This window comes from Polypterus senegalus, chromosome 13, assembly GCF_016835505.1.
Source record: "Polypterus senegalus isolate Bchr_013 chromosome 13, ASM1683550v1, whole genome shotgun sequence".
NCBI classification, from domain to species: domain Eukaryota; kingdom Metazoa; phylum Chordata; class Cladistia; order Polypteriformes; family Polypteridae; genus Polypterus; species Polypterus senegalus.
In genome coordinates, this window is record NC_053166.1 from 82,853,057 (window position 1) to 82,871,790 (window position 18,734).

Genomic DNA, 18,734 nt, shown 5'->3' on the forward strand with positions numbered 1-18,734 from the left:
CTCTCCTCAGTGATGTCCATGTCCAACATCCATTGAACTTCTAGCTCCACCTCCGCACATTTTGCCTCTGGGAGGCGATAGGGTCGTTCACTGACTATCACCCCTGGGTCCGTCACTATGTCGTGCTGAATCAAGGAGTTGCGTCCAGGTGCCTCACTGACTACTTCTGGGACCGACAGGATCACATTTTCCAGCTCCTGTCACTGGTGGGGAGTCAGATTGTGGCAGAGGTTAAGGTCTGATTTTTTCGAGATAAGGGAGAGAGTAGGGCCGGTAAGAGGGTGGTCTTCCCTATACCTCCACGGCTTCAGAAAGTTAATGTGATATACCCGCTCGCTTGGCGATTTGGTGGTTTCACCAAATAGTCGACGAGCCCTTTTCTCTCTTTAACCTCGTAAGGGCCTTGCCAATGAGCAAGCAATTTCGAATGAGAAGTGGGCATGAGAATCATCACTCGGTCTGCCAGCTGGAACTCTCGTAAGGAGGTGTTTCTGAAATAGTTCCGCACCTGCGCTGCTGGAGCTTTCGATATGTGCTCGTTTTGCAGAGGTCGGATTTTAGCCAATCTATCTCGTAATTGTGCGATATAGTCCAAGATGTTGGTGGAGAGAAGTGCCTCTCCTTCTCAACCTTCTTTTAGAATGTCTGTATAAAAGTTCAAAAGGGGAAAACCCGTGGAGGCTTATGGCACCTCCCGATAGGTGAAATGTACCAGGGGTAGGAGCTGGTCCCAGTTCCTATCGTCCGCGCTGACTACCTTGCGGCGCATCTGTTTAAGGGTTTGGTTAAACCTTTCCACTAATCCATCCATCTGAGGATGATACACAGACGTTTTAAGATGCTTAATACGGAGTAACTTGGCAACATCCCTGAATGTATCTGAAGTAAAGGGTGTACTCTGGCCCGTAAGGACTTCTTTGGGTATGCCCACTCGGAAAAAAAGTCCTACCAACTCCCGTACAATATTCTTTGTATTAGTGGTTCGCAGGGGAATCACCTCTGGGTATTGAGTCGCGTAATCGACCATAACTAATATCTATTTTTAGGCTTGCATCGAAGGCTCCAAGGGACCTACAAAATTGACACCAATCCTCTCAAAGGGTACAGGGGAATTGGAACCAGAGGAACACGGTCCCACCTGGGTATCTGACGTACCTGGCAGTCCAGGCAGGACTGACAGAAACGCTGGACCTCCTCGTTGATTCCGGGCCAATAGAAACTGAGTTTCCCTCTCTCAAGGGTTTTCTTGGTCCTGAGATGGGCGCCATGAGGTGGGCATAAGCCAGTGCGCAGACCTCCTGCCGGTAGGTCCGTGGAACTAACAATAACCTTGCATTCGTGTTCCACTACTCAATACAACAGATCATTTTCTAAAACAAAGTAGGGTCCTGCTGGTGGCGGAGAATCTTCCGATGATGTGCTGTGGACAGAAATGATGGCATTCCGGGCAAACTTCAGGGAACCATCGTTCCACTGTTCTCTTTTGAAAGAAGCTGGCAAAGAGTGGAACTGGTAGTCTATGCCGGCGAGCGGATCTTGTGGAAGGACCGGGTTAACGGCTATCCAACCTGGATCCTCCCCCATTTGTAATTCCGGGTCGAGGTCCGTCCGAGAGTTCCCCATGATTGTCCATGTCATCAATAGTTGCCGAAGAGCACGACGCAGAAGCAGCTGGGATGGCCCCTTGTCCATCCATAATCAGACCCAACCTAGGTCTAGGAAGGGCCTCTGAGCTACCGCGTTAACTTTCCAACCAGTCTTGTCCTAATATAACCGGAAAGGGGGGTTCGGGCAATACAGCGATAAGCAGTTGTTTCGGGTCACCCCTCCATGTTATAAAGCACTTCGTGGACCTATACGATCTGGTCTTCCCATACACACCAGTCACGCTCATTTTCTGAGCTACCCACTGTTGCAGTAGACCAGAACGCTGAGCAACAATGCTGATGTTACTCCCGGGGTCGAATAATGCCACAACCGAGTGCCCATTCACCAGTACCACTCCCGTATTTGGAACAGCCAGGGGATTTGACAGAGCACAATATCTCTCTCCTTTGGCCCAGGTGCAATCCATTTGCTCTACATTTAATGGGCAGGTGGTGAGGATATGCCGTACTTGTGGGATGGGCACCTCGCCGTACTTGTGGGATGGGCACCTTTTCTTTCGGCTTAACTGGAGCCTCTGCAGCGCGAGAGGGGGGCTCAGGGGTAGCGACACATCTCTGTCGAACTCCGCGAGCAGACTTCTCCGACCCGGTTCACTGCCAGCTGGTGCTACAAAACCTCCAGAAGGCTGTTCATATTCTTATAGGGATGTCTACGGACCTGCTGGGCGAGATACTCAGGCATGGTGTTCACTAACCCCTCACAGGCCGCCTGCTGTACCATCTGCATGCCTGGTTGATGTCTGGCCTTATCCAGCGTCCCAGATTGCCCCAGAATTTGAACACCTGGGCCCTGGCTGGGCAGTCAGGGTCAAATTTCCAGTTCCTCATCTGCTGGCCCGAGGTTATGCCGTAGCTGTTCAATATCTCAGCCCTCAGGAGGTCCTCTTTAGGTAGATCATGAAAGGCCTGCTGCGTGAAGCCCTTCAAGTTCAACGCCAGACTGGATGCCCATAACGCCCTCAGCCACTAATTCTGAGAGGCCGTCCTCTCGAATATCATAAAGTACAATTCAATGTCGTCTGACGCAACGAGTGGGATGATTGGAGGAGGTGGAGACCGCTTCCGCAGCCACCAGCCATGTCTTGGTCTCTGCCAGCTCCACCTTCGTGGCTGCCTGCTCCAGCTCAATGGACTGGAGCTTACTCATCATCGTTGTCAAAACGGTATTCAAGTCCTGCCCTTCTGACATTCTTTGGGCTGTCAATCCTGCCGGCTACGCCACTGTAAAAGACAAAACGAGACAAGCATAAAGGTTTGGGGTTTCTGTACCCGTATGCAGGATGCAAGGTCAGTAAGTTTCATATACAACACAACAGAGGATTTGAAAGGTGGACAATTTATGAGGTGGGGACAGAAGTAGACAGGCGGAATGCTGGGAAGGAACCGTAGTGGTGGATGGGAGAAATGACATCATCAGGATGGGACCAGAGGGGAAGAAGGAACCCGGAAGTGGCTGGTTACTTTATCGAGTGTAGGTAAATTCATGGCAGTGGTGCTTCGTTCTTTCTGAGGAAACAAAGAAAGAGAGGTTAGTACCCCATCGTTGTCCCCTGGTATGATATGTCGCGGTGCGCATCAGGTCTTTAAGCGGCCCCCTATGTGCTCGTGCATGAATATATATTGTAATAGATTAGGTGCTTGCTCGCACCCTTGCACCCTCAGACACCATGTCAGACACTAGGTAAAAGTCCAATAATGATATTTATTATATCAATAATGTGCACAAAGCACCCTCCACTCCCAAATACTACAATAACAATAATAATCCTCCACTCTCCCAGACGCTTAGCCACCCTGCCTCCCAACTCAGCTCGCCGTCTAGGAGCTCCCACAGTCCTTTTATACTCCCTGACCCGGAGGTGTTCCTGCCCAACAGTCCACAAGTCCTTATTCCTTCCGGGTCAGGGTAAATAGTCCTTTTCTTTTCAACCCGGAAGCCCGTCGCTCTTCCTATGACGAACTTCCGGGTCATAGGGCACAAAGAACTCTTCAGTCCTCCCTGCAGCTCCCTCTCGGGCCCCCATGGCATCCAGCAGGGCGGTGCACAAAAACTCCATTGTCCGTGATGCCCTGCTGGTCTTCTGGGAACCTCCATGCTGCAAGGAGGGCTCCACCTGGCGGCTTGGGGGTATTGGCCAGGATAAACAGCCGGCCATCCTCCACAGTATTCCCCCCCAGCGACGAATTATAAAGATTCGGAGCGGCCTGCCCCGAGAGGGAAGTCTTCCTCAAGAGGACATTCCGTTGAGCCTTGATTAATCTGAATATCTTGGTCCCTGGAGAACCTAGGGGGAATATTATTCCAGTTTGATATCTTGTCCCCCTCTCTCCAAGGACAGTATCGCCAAATGTGGCCCAACCTTCGGCACCCGTAGCACTGCCTCCGTCCTCCTGGTATTCTCCCCCTGCGGGACTGAAAACAATTAGGAAATGTTAGGTCCGCCCCTTGTTTTGCTGGGAGTGAAACCTCTGCCGCCTCTAATGGTGCTTTCTCTCTTTCTTTGTCAGGAGACCCCCGTTTTATTTTCGGGATCTCCTGCTTGATCTGGGGCTTGTCCACAGTCTGAGTCTCTCTACTAGATGAAGAGAGACCCTTTACTGTCTGCACCCCTTTTACTTTATAAATTACCGGTGGCGGCGTCTTTAGGGCTGTCACGCCGGGAGTCAGCACTGTGTAGCTGCCCGGATCGATTAGCCCTTCCGCTGGCCACTCGGTTATCGTACCGGCCTCTCTTGTAGGGCACGCATCCACTTGGCACCCGCTATGGATTAAACGCGGGCCCATGTCACTCTGCGTCCCTATTTCATCATATACGGTACCGGCTTTACCTACCTGTACAGCCAAATCAATTAAGACAGGAGGCTCCCGAGACAATCGCCGCAGGTACTCATTTAATTTGTTCATAGGCTTTTCAGCCGCTCCTCTCAAGTCTGCAACGATCGTCTGAATTGTTTGCACCACCTGTAAAAAACTGTGCACGGGCTGAAGCAACTTCTCCAGCTCGTGCACGCCCAAAATTTATTCAATACAACCGGAGGCACGCTCAAGCCATCATTAGCCTTACCCTCCGGCTGGGAGCCAATAAACATGGCCGCTCCTGGCACGTGCTCCGACTGGTCCCGCAAGGAAGCCTGGGATTTGGAGTTCTTTTCGGAGGACCGCGGTGCCGCTTTTGGCTGACTGCGATCAGTCTGCATCAATTTGTCGACAGACCGATCAGTCATTTCCTGGACCTCCTTACTTTTTTGTAGGGAGAGCGGTGCTTCGCTCATCTCCCTTTTCCCCTTCGGAAAAACCAAGTCCGTCTTTTCTTGGGTGAAGCCACAAACAGCTGAACATGGAACATCACCTTCCTGGAATCCTTCGTGGTAGGTCACGTGTCCCTTGCCGGCACCCGTAATACGGAAGTCCTTCGGGTTGCTCGTTTGCCTGAACGAGAGCGCGCCATCGCCTTCGGGTTTGTCTTCTGCCTCCCGCAGAGCCTTCGGATGGACATCTGGGAGGTATGCACATGGGACATCATGTGTTAAATTAAAAAGATTGTAAAGTACATTCCCAGCACATACCTCGTCGGAGACGTCTTCCTCCGGAAATCTCTCCCGAAACTCGTAGCTGCTCCATGGCTCGTCTTGAGTGCAAGCAATGTCGAGCGCTAGACCTCGCTGTTGCTGGCGCTCTGCTTTGTCTTCTTCTTCCCCATGACGGACTTGATAAAGGTGAGGTTTCTGGCGATTTTTCCTATGTGTGTCGTGACGCTGTCTTCCCGGGGTATTCTGTCCACAATAAATTTTTATAAATTCAGGTCCTCTGCCAAACTGACGGCCAGAGAATCCTGCCGGCTACGCCAATTGTAATAGATTAGGTGCTTGCTCACACCCTTGCACCCTCAGACACCACGTCAGACACTAGGTAAAAGTCCAATAATGATATTTATTATATCAATAATGTGCACAAAGCACCCTCCACTCCCAAATACTACAATAACAATAATAATCCTCCACTCTCCCAGACGCTTAGCCACCCTGCCTCCCAACTCAGCTCGCCGTCTAGGAGCTCCCACAGTCCTTTTATACTCCCTGACCCGGAGGTGTTCCTGCCCAACAGTCCACAAGTCCTTATTCCTTCCGGGTCAGGGTAAATAGTCCTTTTCTTTTCAACCCGGAAGCCCGTCGCTCTTCCTATGACGAACTTCCGGGTCATAGGGCACAAAGAACTCTTCAGTCCTCCCTGCAGCTCCCTCTCGGGGCCCCCATGGCATCCAGCAGGGCGGTGCACGAAAACTCCATTGTCCGTGATGCCCTGCTGGTCTTCTGGGAACCTCCATGCTGCAAGGAGGGCTCCACCTGGCGGCTTGGGGGTATTGGCCAGGATAAACAGCCGGCCATCCTCCACAATATATATATATATATATATATATATATATATATATATATATATATATATATATATATATATATATATATATATATATATATGTGTATATGTATACTAGACATTAAGCCCGTTACAATAACGGGGGCTAGAACAGTAGTGCATAAACATTAGTAGGAACAGTCTATATTAAATGGCAAGGGACCCTGACCTCATTCTGTTTCTTGTCTTAAAATTGTTTTTTTTTGTCAAAAATATTTTTCCAAGAAGCCTAAAGTAAAATAATAATAATAAAAATAAAATAGAAACGTATGACAATACAGTAAGTATAATTAATATTGCCTTAGTGTAAACCTTTGTAACAATCTGTAATACACAAAATCTGAAGAAGATATTTAGGAAAAATTTTCTATTTTTTTACCTCATGAAATTTTTCTATAAAATTTCATTATAGACAACATTTCTTGTAAATATTCTGTCTGAGTTTGCCTTGTTCAGGACCATCTACAACCTTGACAACAACATCTGGAAAACTTCTAACTCTTGATAATGCAACATATAACTGACCATGGCTGAATACTGGTTCTAGCAAGTAAATGCCAACTTTTTGTAAGGTTTGCTCTTCTGAGTCTCTCTCTTTTAGCGTTTTTCTGGACGCTCATTTTCTTTTTCTTCAATCGATCTATTTGTATTTTTTTTTTTTTTGTCTTTCAGCCTTTCTTTTGTTGATGTTTACTTGTTGAGCTGACTGTTCTTCCAGGAGATGTTACTTATATAGGATTTGATTGTCTGTGTCTTTTGTCCTACTTGACGTGTCCTTTTTTTTTGGGTGGCATATTGTTAGTAGATATGTCCGTAATATTTTCTCTTACAGTAACACTGGCTTGTATGTGGCTGTAATATGTGCCAGTGTATTGTGTGCCTTTAAATTTCTCTCGCAGTAATACTGGTTTGTATTTCCATAAAATGCCTGTAATTTTCTCTGACAGTAATAATGGCTTTGATGTCCGTAATATGACTTTAATTTTCTGTCACAACAGTGGTCAATCAGCAGAGTGTCCCCAGCTACTGATGTAATGTGTGGCGTGCAGTTGATAATTGTGACTGTGTCGTCTCCCCAGCAAGTATTTTAATCTGTGCTGGCGTGTAGCTGATTATTGTACGTGTGGCGTCTCCCCAGCAACGGATTTTATGTGCGCGGCCGGGACTACCTAATCAGCAATCTCCCCAGCAATGATGTCTTTTATTTGCTTATCATGTGCTGCCGCGGCAAGGCCATTCACTGTGTGCCCAGCTTCCAGTGTGTGTGCTTTATTTGCTTATTATGCGCTCCCGCGGATATGCCATTCACTGTGTGCCCAGCTTCGAGTGTGTGTGCGACCAAGGTGCTGTGCGCATGGCCGGGGCATGGTGCGATGTGTGTTGCGGCCCCACGCATGCGCACTTCAGCAGAAGACACACACACATGGACACCTGGACGCACACAGGGCTTTTATTAAAGAGGATATATATATACATATATACTGTATATCTAATACAATAAAAAATCTTGGGCTGAGACATGATCTTCTCGGAAAGACACTTTGACATCCCGCAAGTCTAGACTTTACAACCTTTGGAAGCAAGACCCATGAGATGGTCACTTTTGCATGTCACGACCTACTTACAGAAAATTTAAAACAACCTCTCAGTTGTTGGAATGCTTTTGACAGAGACACTTCATTTGCACTCAGCTCTTAAAAATGTTATACTTTCTAGATGGCATGTCAACGACTAAGCGAAGAAGAAAGAGCAGCTATGTGCAAATTCTGAAAATAAGGAAAGTAATAATCAGCCCAGTCCAAGTGGGACTGAAAACCAAGTAGGTCCAATCGAGGTCAGAAATAAAAGACTTCATAAAGATGTTCAAAAACGGCGCGATACACATGCAGAGCAGGTTACAGAGATTATGAAAGCAGTGGAATGCGTAAGTGTCAAAAAAAAATGTTGCCGCAATACACATGCAAAGCAAGTTACAGATTATGAAAGTAGTAAAATTTGAAAGTATCAAAAAAAAAAGAAAGTAGAGATTGCATTAGCATAAACAAACAGAAATTGTTACTAGAGGGGACTGGGCGGTCTCGTGGTCTGGAACCCCTACAGATTTTATTTTTTTTCTCCAGCTTTGGAGTTTTTTTTTTTGTTTTTTCTGTCCACCCTGGCCATCGGACCTTACTTATTCTATGTTAATTAATGTTGACTTATGTTTATTTTTAATTGTGTCTTCTATTTTTCTATTCATTTTGTAAAGCACTTTGAGCTACATTTTTTTGTATGAATATGTGCTATATAAATAAATGTTGATTGATTGATTGACTAGGTGAAATAACAGAACAGCAAAAATAGATCGAATATATGGACATAATTGATATGTCAGAAGTATGTACATATTGTAAGGCTTTAACATTTAAGTCGGAGACTTGTAGATTGTCTAAATCATGTTGCCATCAGGAAAAGTTGTGTTGCCTCCTATTGATGAGGCGTATCCGTGAGAATTAAAAGATTTGTTGCTTGGTGAAAGTGAAATCCAAAAACACTACAGGCAAAATATCTGAGTCTACAATAATCTTTTTGCATTTGCATCATTCGAAGTTCAAAACGTAGATTTGCCCAATAATGGACCATACGCTATGAGAATCTGTGGTCCTGCAACAATTAAAGCTATGACAAGTTTAAATTAGAAAAAAACACAATTCGGTCGGGTGTATACTTATGATCACAGAGAAGCAATGCAGCATAGAATCGAAAGAGTATGTAACAATTCCCATGAAAATAACAATGTCTTTAAATTGTATATCCGAATAATCAAACCCGGGGGTGGGCAAGCAAAGCGAGCAGGGGGAAGAGCCCCCTAGTATATATATATAGTTGTGGCGGTCAGCAACGGATCCATGCCCGGCCAGGACGCACCTTCGATATATGTTCATGTGGAGCAGCCATGGACTGTGTAATACCTGGATGCTTGATGGCAGCCCCCCTGGGTTGGAGCGGTGCTTCGGTTTTCCGCAGGGCTCCATGGAAATTGGAGTTGGGTGCAGCCCTGTTGAGTCCTACAGGCGCCGCCAGGTTGTGCTGCAGCTGGGACTCCTGAGCCCTTATGGGCAGCGTATTTGCCACACCTGAAAGTGCAGCCGGAACTCGGCAGTCAACCACCTGGAGCACTTCCAGGTGGAGTATAAAAGGGACCAGCAGCCACCACTCCAAAGGCCAGAGTCGGAAGGAGGAGGACAAAGCTTGACGGAAAGGAGTCGTGGTTAAAAGAGAAGAGTGTGGTGTTTTGTGTGGTGCTTTGGGACTGTGTTGTGTCTGTGGGACACGGGGAAGACGTGCCACACAGGTGAAGAAAAATATAGCGCCTTTGTTACAATATATACAGTATATGTGTGTGTTTGTGTATGTGTATACAGTGTATATAATAGAATGTCTGACTATATGTTCCTTATACAATCCTACACCCTTTGACCGATTCTGACCAAATTTTACATAGTTGCTCTTTACGACCATACAATTTGGAACCCGAAATTTTGACCCAAGGGATCTCAGTTGGTTTATTTTTCCTATGTGCTATAGTTTGCACATTAGTGCCAGCTGCAGGCTAAAAGCAAGTGAAACATCTGCACACATTGAAGCCAAAGTAGCAAACAACTTGACCAGGGGCTTCATTTATAAAACTTTGCATGGATTTGAGGGTGAAATTATGGGCATGCCAAAAAAACAGGAAAATGCATATGCCACAAAAAAATTAAGATTTATAAAACCTGGTGTATGCAAAATTCTACACAATTTTTATTTATAAATCACAATCAATCTCAGGGGGTCTGGGAAGGATGTATGGCACCAACATCTGAGTAGATAGCCACAACCCCCTGGCATGATTGCTGTTTCAATGAATAGTATAGGCCATATGAAACTGTGAGGGTTCTGAGTTGTTACCTTACCAATAAGCCAGCCACCATGTACACATCCTTAATATCTGCCAAAGCTACTTTGCTTAAAAATAAATGAATCATGGGCTGACCCAGGAAACTGAGACACAACGTTTGATAGCCACATCATGGCTTCACAGATGACTCATGCATTAAATTAATGCAACTACTTATGGTTAACAAAAGCAGCTACGTTCTCCCTAGGTGCCCTTATTGCAAGATGAATGCAGTCACAAACATTTGACATTGCTGCAGATTTCCTTTTATGTTGGCAGAAACTTGTTATGTTTCATTTATGTACACCCACACCATACAAAAACCTGATGTTGTGCCTCGCTGTTCAGTTAATGGCTTCCAGCAGAGCGGGGATGATGGAGTGAAGCTTTTGGCTGATATATTCCTGACCTGTTGGGCAGTTCCCTGAGATGTGAGAACAAGTAACCTGAAGAAAACCCAAAAACGTTACTCAGTGCAAATATATACAAGCACTGGCCCTATTCCGAAGGAACTAAAGTAAAGTCTGTACATTATTCACTTTTGATTTGTAATATGTTTGGCACATTCTAATAACTGCAAGGTTATATGAATTATTATACATGTGAGTTGGCATTTACCTGGTTTGGCTGCACTTTCCTGCTTGATCAAGGGTGTTTCCTAGTTTTTCTGAAATGCTGAGTACACATGCTCAGTGTTGCTGTAAATGTAGGCACGTTACCCAAGTTTCTTTTCATAAATCCTAACCTTTGTGTGGGATGTTGGTACGCTCATTTTAAGCCTCTTTTTCAGCATACGCAGGCTTTAAAGATGGAACCCAAACTTTAATTTACTTGCGCAACACTGCTTCAATCTATCTCTCTACATATAAAATCCAACGTCTGTCTGTCTGACTGCTTTTCACGAGAGAACTACTTAACAGATTTAGATCTTTTTTTCTATAATTTGCTTGAGCATTCTGATTGATTTTGCAACTCCTCTCTTCGCGCTAAGTATCATAGTTCGGTTGCGGCTGCCTGACCCTTCTTGCGAAACCGAGAGACAGGCTGTGGGCCGAGTGGAGGGGGAGGCGGAGCCCTCCTCACTCACTGACTCTCAAGCCTTTGTTTGAGGGACTGTACCTCTCGCCACGTGTTGGAGCGTACCTTGCCTCAGCTTAGCTAGCCATACCTGTTTGTTCAGCAGACATTATTTGATGTTTTTGAATGAGAGGTCACAACTACGTGTGTTTTAGAAGGTACCTGCTCAATGACAGTGATATCACGGCCAATGCAGTTATCCCCACGCTCAGGACGATCTCCTGCCAGCGCTGAACAATATCAGATACAGTGGCAACGTTTCATATTGGAGTGTATACCTTCCGTTTGGCCAGAGATACTATGCTAACGTTTCTCGCCCCGATAGCAAAACCAAAATAGTGTATATTAAGAGGCCCTCGGATAGGAAAGCTAACAATATAAATTCTTCTCAATACACGATTTATTTTTTTTATTGATTTTTAAACTTTAACAGCTAGTTGTAATATACAATGGAGTATCGTGCTGTTTTGCTGGGGTGGCTTGATCGAGGCTGGAAGTGCAGCGCAACACCAAAGAGAATCAAAGAGCTGCTGTTTAATACCTGATTTTCTTCAAAATTTAAGCACTACCAACTATCCACTTTGAACTAATGGGACGAGTCGGACATGTTAGCGTTCATGGTTATAAACCTAACAAGATGGAGTCACCAGCATTACTGGAATCAAATCGGACCCAAAAAGAACAGCTTATCGACTCGCGGGAGCAGAAACATTAATACAGAGGCAACGTGGAATACGGATGGGTCAGTCATCAGTAACACCATTTAAAAAACCATGAACCTTTGCTTTCGTTCCTTAAATCATTCAACGGGTCTTACAGCCGGGTGATTCGGCTAGGCATTCTGTGTTTTCTAAAGCTTTGGAAACCTCATACTAGTTTGGAACACATAAAAGAAGTTTTACTTATTCGTCCATGCAAATACCTTTGATTTTTTTCCTGTCTAGTTCTTTCGCCATTTCAATTTACTCAGGGTTTGTGCCTTAATGATAACAGACCGCTTAAGGATCACAGACGTGCGCATGTCTATTAAGAAAAAGTTATACTTTCTTTGCCCATTAGCAGTAGACTCGCGGCCAAGCGATCACAAAGCGTTTCACTGTTATCGCATTTCTCAAGTATTCTGTTGACAATGTGAGTGACGTGTAACCCAAACAGCGAGTTATATTTATTCTTCATCCTTAACGCATTTCTGAAGCATTTCATTACCAACACCAGGTAAATAAACAGATGGTGTCACGGTGTTTGGAGTTGCAAAGCACATTCATGCTATTTACCGCGGAGCCTACGAACTTGGCGGGCGTTTGTAAAAATGAATCAGCGCTTTCTGATTTTCTTAACAACAACGTTTAGAAAAAGATGGCCCTCTGCCCCCTCCGCCGACCCGTCAATTAGTGAATGTTGCTGGTGAGTAAAATTCTGAGCATTAATTGCTCGGTTTGGGTTACTGTTTTACTTCTGCTGTAAAAATGTGGGTAAAGTCCTTTTCAGACACTGAAATTATTAACTTTGCTCACTCTCTTGTGTTGTGCAGATTCCTGCCGCTTCAGTTTCCCCCTCTCTTCTCTCGTGGAGCAGCTGTCATATATCGGTGTGGCGGGCGGCTGTGTGTCCAACGATGGTCCGTACGTCAGACAACGCAGAACAGAAGGTAACGGAAGAGAAAAAGAAAAAAAAAACTATTTTTATTATATAAAAATATGTGTATTTAAAGGGTCATTATTGTCATGTGTATTGTGAGATTTTAACTTTCGTGCGTTATTAAACAAACAACACGCCGTCACTTACTTACAAAACTGAATGTGCAAACGAAAGCTCTTTAGACAGTCCGTCCAGTTGGCAGGCGTTTTATAGATTGTGCAGCAGGGAAAGTCTGGTAAAGAAATAAAAAATCTCCACAACAGGGCCGGCAGAGAAAATCTTATAATAAAGTAAAAATGCAGGTAATTTGGCGGTTACTTAAGAGCTTCATTAATGGTGGGTTCATTGTTACATTACAACATTGTTACATAAAAAGTTAATTAGCCAATTAAAGGTGTCATTTTGCTTGACTTCTCATAAGTACCGTTAAAGTGTGGCATAGTCGTTCAGACCTGGGTTTAGTCCTCAAACTCATTGACTATGACTCATTGTCCATGACCACTTGAGACTGGCGTCTCATTGAGGGTTGCTGTCTGCAATTCATAAATGTTATACATGAGTCTAGAAAATTAAAACTGAAGACTTTTTTATTTTTAATGGCTTAATCCAAGATTCCAATTTCATTATGTGTGTGTGTGTGTTTGTACAGTAATATACAGTACATTAAGTAGATCTGAATACATAGTCGCGGGTAAAATGATATATTGTAATAATTGACTGTTATTGTTTTGATCTCTTAATTTTTTGTAAATGTGCCGGATGTACTCAAAGTGATAATGACTGCATGTGTTTATGAGCACTGGCTCACTGAAGAACTCCACATAAACCAATCTGGCATGTAACATGTTACATTAAATCTCTTATAATTTCTTGGCTTTTCCTTTGTTATTCTACTTTTTGCTTTAGGGCAGCACACTGGTTAAAGCTGCTCCCTTCCACCAGCATTGACCTGGAATACAGGGTCACCATACCCTGGGAATGCAGCAAAACATTGTTTAATAGGCAATCGCAAGGGCACTGGTCTTCAAGAAACCCCCTGCTCTGTTGAGTTACGGATTCGACCAAGTAGATGTTAAAGGGGTACTCTCTTTTGGATGTTGGGCCATCTTAGTGTACGGGCACAATGGGCATTAACCGTGGGTCCCTAGGAGCATAGGGGCCCATGATGTTTCTGATTCCTGTGTATGTTTCAGTTTTGCTATCAAAACAGGGGCTCCTTCACACTACTTTGTCCGGGAGCCTATGATGTTAAGACGGCCTTGCCTGCAACCAACTTTGCGGTTGTGCAGTGTACCTTTGAACTGGCCCTGCCTGAGATCACATGCCAGCCTGGCTTTTCTCTGTGTCTGTGTGGTGCCACCTCTGAGAGCTGCATTTTCCATCCACATCCCAGAGATGTGCAGGTTGAGTTGATTACTGATTATGTGTTGGCTCAGTCTGAGCATGCCCTGTGATAATCTATATCATCCTTTGACTTTGAAATGCAATAATTAGATTCAGAAATTGCCTGAAATGTAATTTTCCTAAACACAAGGAATTTTCTTAGACAGTCGTGAATGGAGCTGTGGTCTCATCATTAGACACGAGGGATGCTGCAAAATAATGGTAATACTATAGATTTATAATTATTCCTAAATAATTTAAGGTTCAGCATGCTTTCAGAGATTTTTAAGTAGTGAGTTTTAGAATGTTATGTCATTTCATGCTAAATTAACCTCATTGGTTTTTGCCATTCAAGCAGATCTTCTGCTGCTTGCTTGATTAGTCTCAGTCTGACATGCTTCATATAAATGTCTCTTCTGGATGATGATTGTGCTGTATTTTCAGTCTAAAGTCCCATCATTAAATCCAAGTTAAGTATCAGAATGAAAAGCACATTTGGAATAAGGAGTCAGAGTCACAGCAAAACATATTGGAGCCCAAATGGTTTAAACAGCCATTAGTTTGGTTGAAGATCTTGGTGTGACATTGTGGTGAATGCCTTACAGGTGCATGTGTTTGGTGAGTGCTACTCTGGGGCATCCTTACACAGGCAATCTATGTTCTTTTCCTCTCTTGGACTCCATGAGATCATTGAACAACACATACAGAAGGATATGTGAGGATATGTGGATTTACTGTCCTTATTATCAGGGTTTGGATTTTTACTATGAAGGACGAGAAAATGTCAAAAATGTAAAAATTAAAAAAAAAACCTTTCCATTGTGCCTGTTGTTATTGTCCATTAACATCTGGTAATGAGACACTCCCTTACTAGCAGGCTTCATCCCCACACTCCTATAGTACAAAGTAAAGTGGCTTACAATAAAGTATGAGTTGCCCTTCCAGCCTTTTGCATATCTCAGTCATAATTCATTTCAGTGTGCTTCTCCTTCATATGCCCATTCATTTTCTAACCCAATTATCCAGTTCAGGGCCATTTAATTCCCATAGAAGTGACAAACTGATAAGAGTAAGTGTGCATATTCTAGCTTCTTCCAAATCTATAGAGGGTGCTGTGGCCACATTCACTATTACTAAGGCTGTCCCTGTATTGGGGTTCACACTGTGGATTCTATAGCAATTAGTAAATTTAGGTTTGGGTTCTGGACTACACATGTACTGGTTTAGTTTTTAACTTTAACTCATATCATGGCACTGCACTCCATTTCTAGAAAATAACTGAAGGTAATTTTAAAGTTTTCTGATTGTTTATGCCATCATGGGTGAAGGTGACTGCAAAATAAATAATAATGTGGAAGACGTTTAATTTACAAAATTGTATTTTTCACCTTTTGATATGCCTGTTACTGTTTCTGTCAAAATCAAGTTTAAATGCCTGCTTTTATTCCTTATGTGTTAGTTAGTTTCCTGAGAACAGCTACTTGATATAAGCTGGTGAAAAACAAAAAAATATTTTCTTTGCAAATATGCAGCATTGGCCATCTTAAAAGTGAACTAAAATAGTACATCAAATTTATCACTTTTGAGGTATAATATGTTTGTGATGTCAACACACATAATAATAATGGCTTGGTGATATTAATTATTATGCATGTGAGTCGTCATTTTGCTGGTTTGGCAGCATATTTCTATTTGATCAAGGTTGTCATCACTTCCCAGTTTCCCCAAAATGTTGCATATGCATGGTTCAGAGTTCCCGTAAACATATGCATATTCCCTCATCAAGTATTCATTTATAATACGACATTGGTGTGGAAAGTTGTGTATGCACATTTTGGGCCTCTTTTTGTGCATACGCAAGTTGTATAAATGAGGCCTCTGACTTGGCGCCTACTTTGTCACATATGCTGCTAGCAAATGCAATGGTGATCTAGCAATGAAGTAGGTTCTGTTTGAATATCAAACCATATAATGAGCCATTGAGTGGAGTCCCATTTTCATTGTCCCTTACTTGCTAGTCTTTTCAACAATAGTGGCTGCAATTTAGAAAAACAGCTGCAGCAAGATACTGATGAAATTTATTGAGAATAACTGGACAAAAGTGGTTCAACCTATCAAAATAATAATATGTAGCTTTGATAATTTTCAAATCTCTGGTTAGTTCATCAGAGTGAATATTTTTTTTTTTTAATTAATTTTATTGCTCTCCATACAAAGCAATCAAGTTTTTACAAAAAGAAAAATTGAGTTAAGGACAAATCAATCCCCCCCCTGAGAGAGAGAGCAAGCCAAACGGCGTTGAATTTAAGGCTTGTAAACATACCTAAATTAATAAATTCTCTATGCTTCATGAACTTATTTTTAAAATATTACTGATTAGATCCTGCCATGTTTTGAAAAAAGTCTGTACGGATCCCCTAACTGAGTATTTGATTTTTTCCAATTTCAAATAGTATAACACATCAGTTTCCCACTGACTTAAAAGAGGAGAGTTTGGGTTCTTCCAGTTTATCAGAATAAGTCTGCGTGCCAACAGTGTAGTGAATGCAATCACAATTTGTTTGTCTTTCTCCACTTTAAGCCCCTCTGGAAGAACCCCAAACACAGCTGTTAATGGGTTAGGAGGGATTGTGAGTCCAAGGCTGTCTGAAAGGTAATTAAAAATTTTTGTCCAGAATAATGCTAATTTGGTGCAGGCCCGCTCCTCCTTGAACCGTCACCTTATCGTGGTGGAGGGGTTTGCGTGTCCCAATGATCCTAGGAGCTATGTTGTCCGGGGCTTTATGCCCCTGGTAGGGCCACCCAAGGCAAACTGGTCCTAGGTGAGGGATGAGACAAAGAGCGGTTCAATAAACCTCCAATGAAAAATAAAAACTGTGGACAACGTTTTCCCTTGCCCGGACGCGGGTCACCGGGGCCCCCCTTTGGAGCCAGGCCTGGAGGTGGGGCTCGATGGCGAGCGCCTGGTGGCCGGGCCTGCACCCATGGGCTCTGCCGGGCACAGCCCAAGAGGTAACGTGGGTCCTCCTCCCCATGGGCTCACCACCTATGGGAGGGGTCAAGGAGGTTGGGTGCAGTGTGAGTTGGGTGGTGGCCGAAGGGGGGACCTTGACGGTCTGATCCTTGGCTACAGAAACTGGCTCTTGGGACGTGGAATGTCACCTCTCTGAAGGGGAAGGAGCCTGAGCTAGTGCGCGAGGTCGAGAGGTTCCGGCTAGATATAGTCGGACTCACCTCGACGCACAGCTTGGACTCTGGAACCAATCCAGAGGGCAATGACAGTGAGACCTGGAAGGGCGTGATTGGGAGGAATGGCCCCCCCGATCTGAACCCGAGCGGTGTTTTGTTATTGGACTTCTGTGCTCGTCACGGATTGTCCATAACGAACACCATGTTCAAGCATAAGGGTGTTCATATGTGCACTTGGCACCAGGACACCCTAGGCCTCAGGTCGATGATCGACTTTGTGGTCGTGTCGCCGGACTTGCGCCATATGTCTTGGACACTCGGGTGAAGAGAGGGGCGGAGCTGTCAACTGATTACCACCTGGTGGTGAGTTGGCTTCGATGGTGGGGGAAGATGCCGGTCAGACCTGGTAGGCCCAAACGTGTTGTGAGGGTCTGCTGGGAACGGCTGGCAGAGTCCCCTGTCAGAAGTAGCTTCAACTCCCACCTCCGCAGAACTTCAACCCGCCCCGAGGGAGGTGGGGGACATTGAGTCCGAATGGGCCATGTTCCGTGCCTCTATTGTTGAGGCGGCTGACCGGAGCTGTGGCCGCAAGGTGGTCGGTGCCTGTCGTGGCGGCAATCCCCAACCCGCTGGTGGACACCGCGTGAGGGATGCCGTCAAGCTGAAGAAGGAGTCCTATAGGACTTTTTGTCCTGTGGGTCTCTGGAGGCAGCTGATAGGTACCGCAGGCCAAGCGGACGCGGCTTCGTTGTTGCTGAGGCAAAACTCGGGCATGGGAGGAGTTTGGAGAGGCCATGGAGAACGACTTTCGGACGGCTTCGAGGAGATTCTGGTCCACCGTCCGCGCCTCAGGAGGGGAAGCAGTGCAGTGTCAACACCGTATATGGTGGGGATGGTGCGCTGCTGACCTCGACTCGGACGTTGTGGGTCGGTGGGAGGAGTACTTCGAGACCTCCTCAATCCCACTAACATGCCTTCCATGAGGAAGCAGAGCCTGGGGACTCTGAGGTGGGCTCTCCCATCTCTGGGACTGAAGTCACCGAGGTGGTCAAAAACTCCTTGGTGGCAGGGCCCGGGGTGGATGAGATACCGAGTTCCTTAAGGCTCTGGATGTTGTAGGACTGTCTTGGTTGACACGCCTCTGCAACATCGCATGGACATCGGGACAGTGCCTCTGGATTGGCAGACCGGGTGGTGGTCCCCTCTTTAAAAGGGGACCGGAGGGTGTGTTCCAACTATAGAGGGATCACACTCCTCAGCCTCCCTGGAAAAGTCTATTCGGGGGTTCTGGAGAGGAGGGTCCGTCGGATAGTCGAACCTCGGATTCAGGAGGAACAGTGTGGTTTTCGCCCTGGTCGCGGAACAGTGGACCAGCTCTTCACCCTTAGCAGAGTCCTGAGGGTGCATGGGAGTTTGCCGACCGGTCTACATGTGTTTTGTGGACTTG

General features: G+C 45.0%; 1 protein-coding gene across 3 annotated transcripts in view; it reads left to right on the plus strand.

Annotated features, from left to right (window-relative positions):
* Window positions 1-12,281: 12,281 nt before the first annotated feature.
* slc23a1 (solute carrier family 23 member 1) overlaps window positions 12,282-18,734 on the plus strand; it is a 59,841-nt gene continuing 53,388 nt past the window's right edge. For all 3 annotated transcript variants that reach the window (XR_005636270.1, XM_039775771.1, XM_039775773.1), the window contains exons 1-2: window positions 12,282-12,481; window positions 12,609-12,725. Coding sequence is in view for 2 of the 3 variants with exons in the window: in XM_039775771.1 (XP_039631705.1) it covers window positions 12,473-12,481; window positions 12,609-12,725 (126 nt within the window). In the remaining variant the exon portion in view is untranslated. The remainder of the gene's footprint in view (window positions 12,482-12,608; window positions 12,726-18,734) is intronic.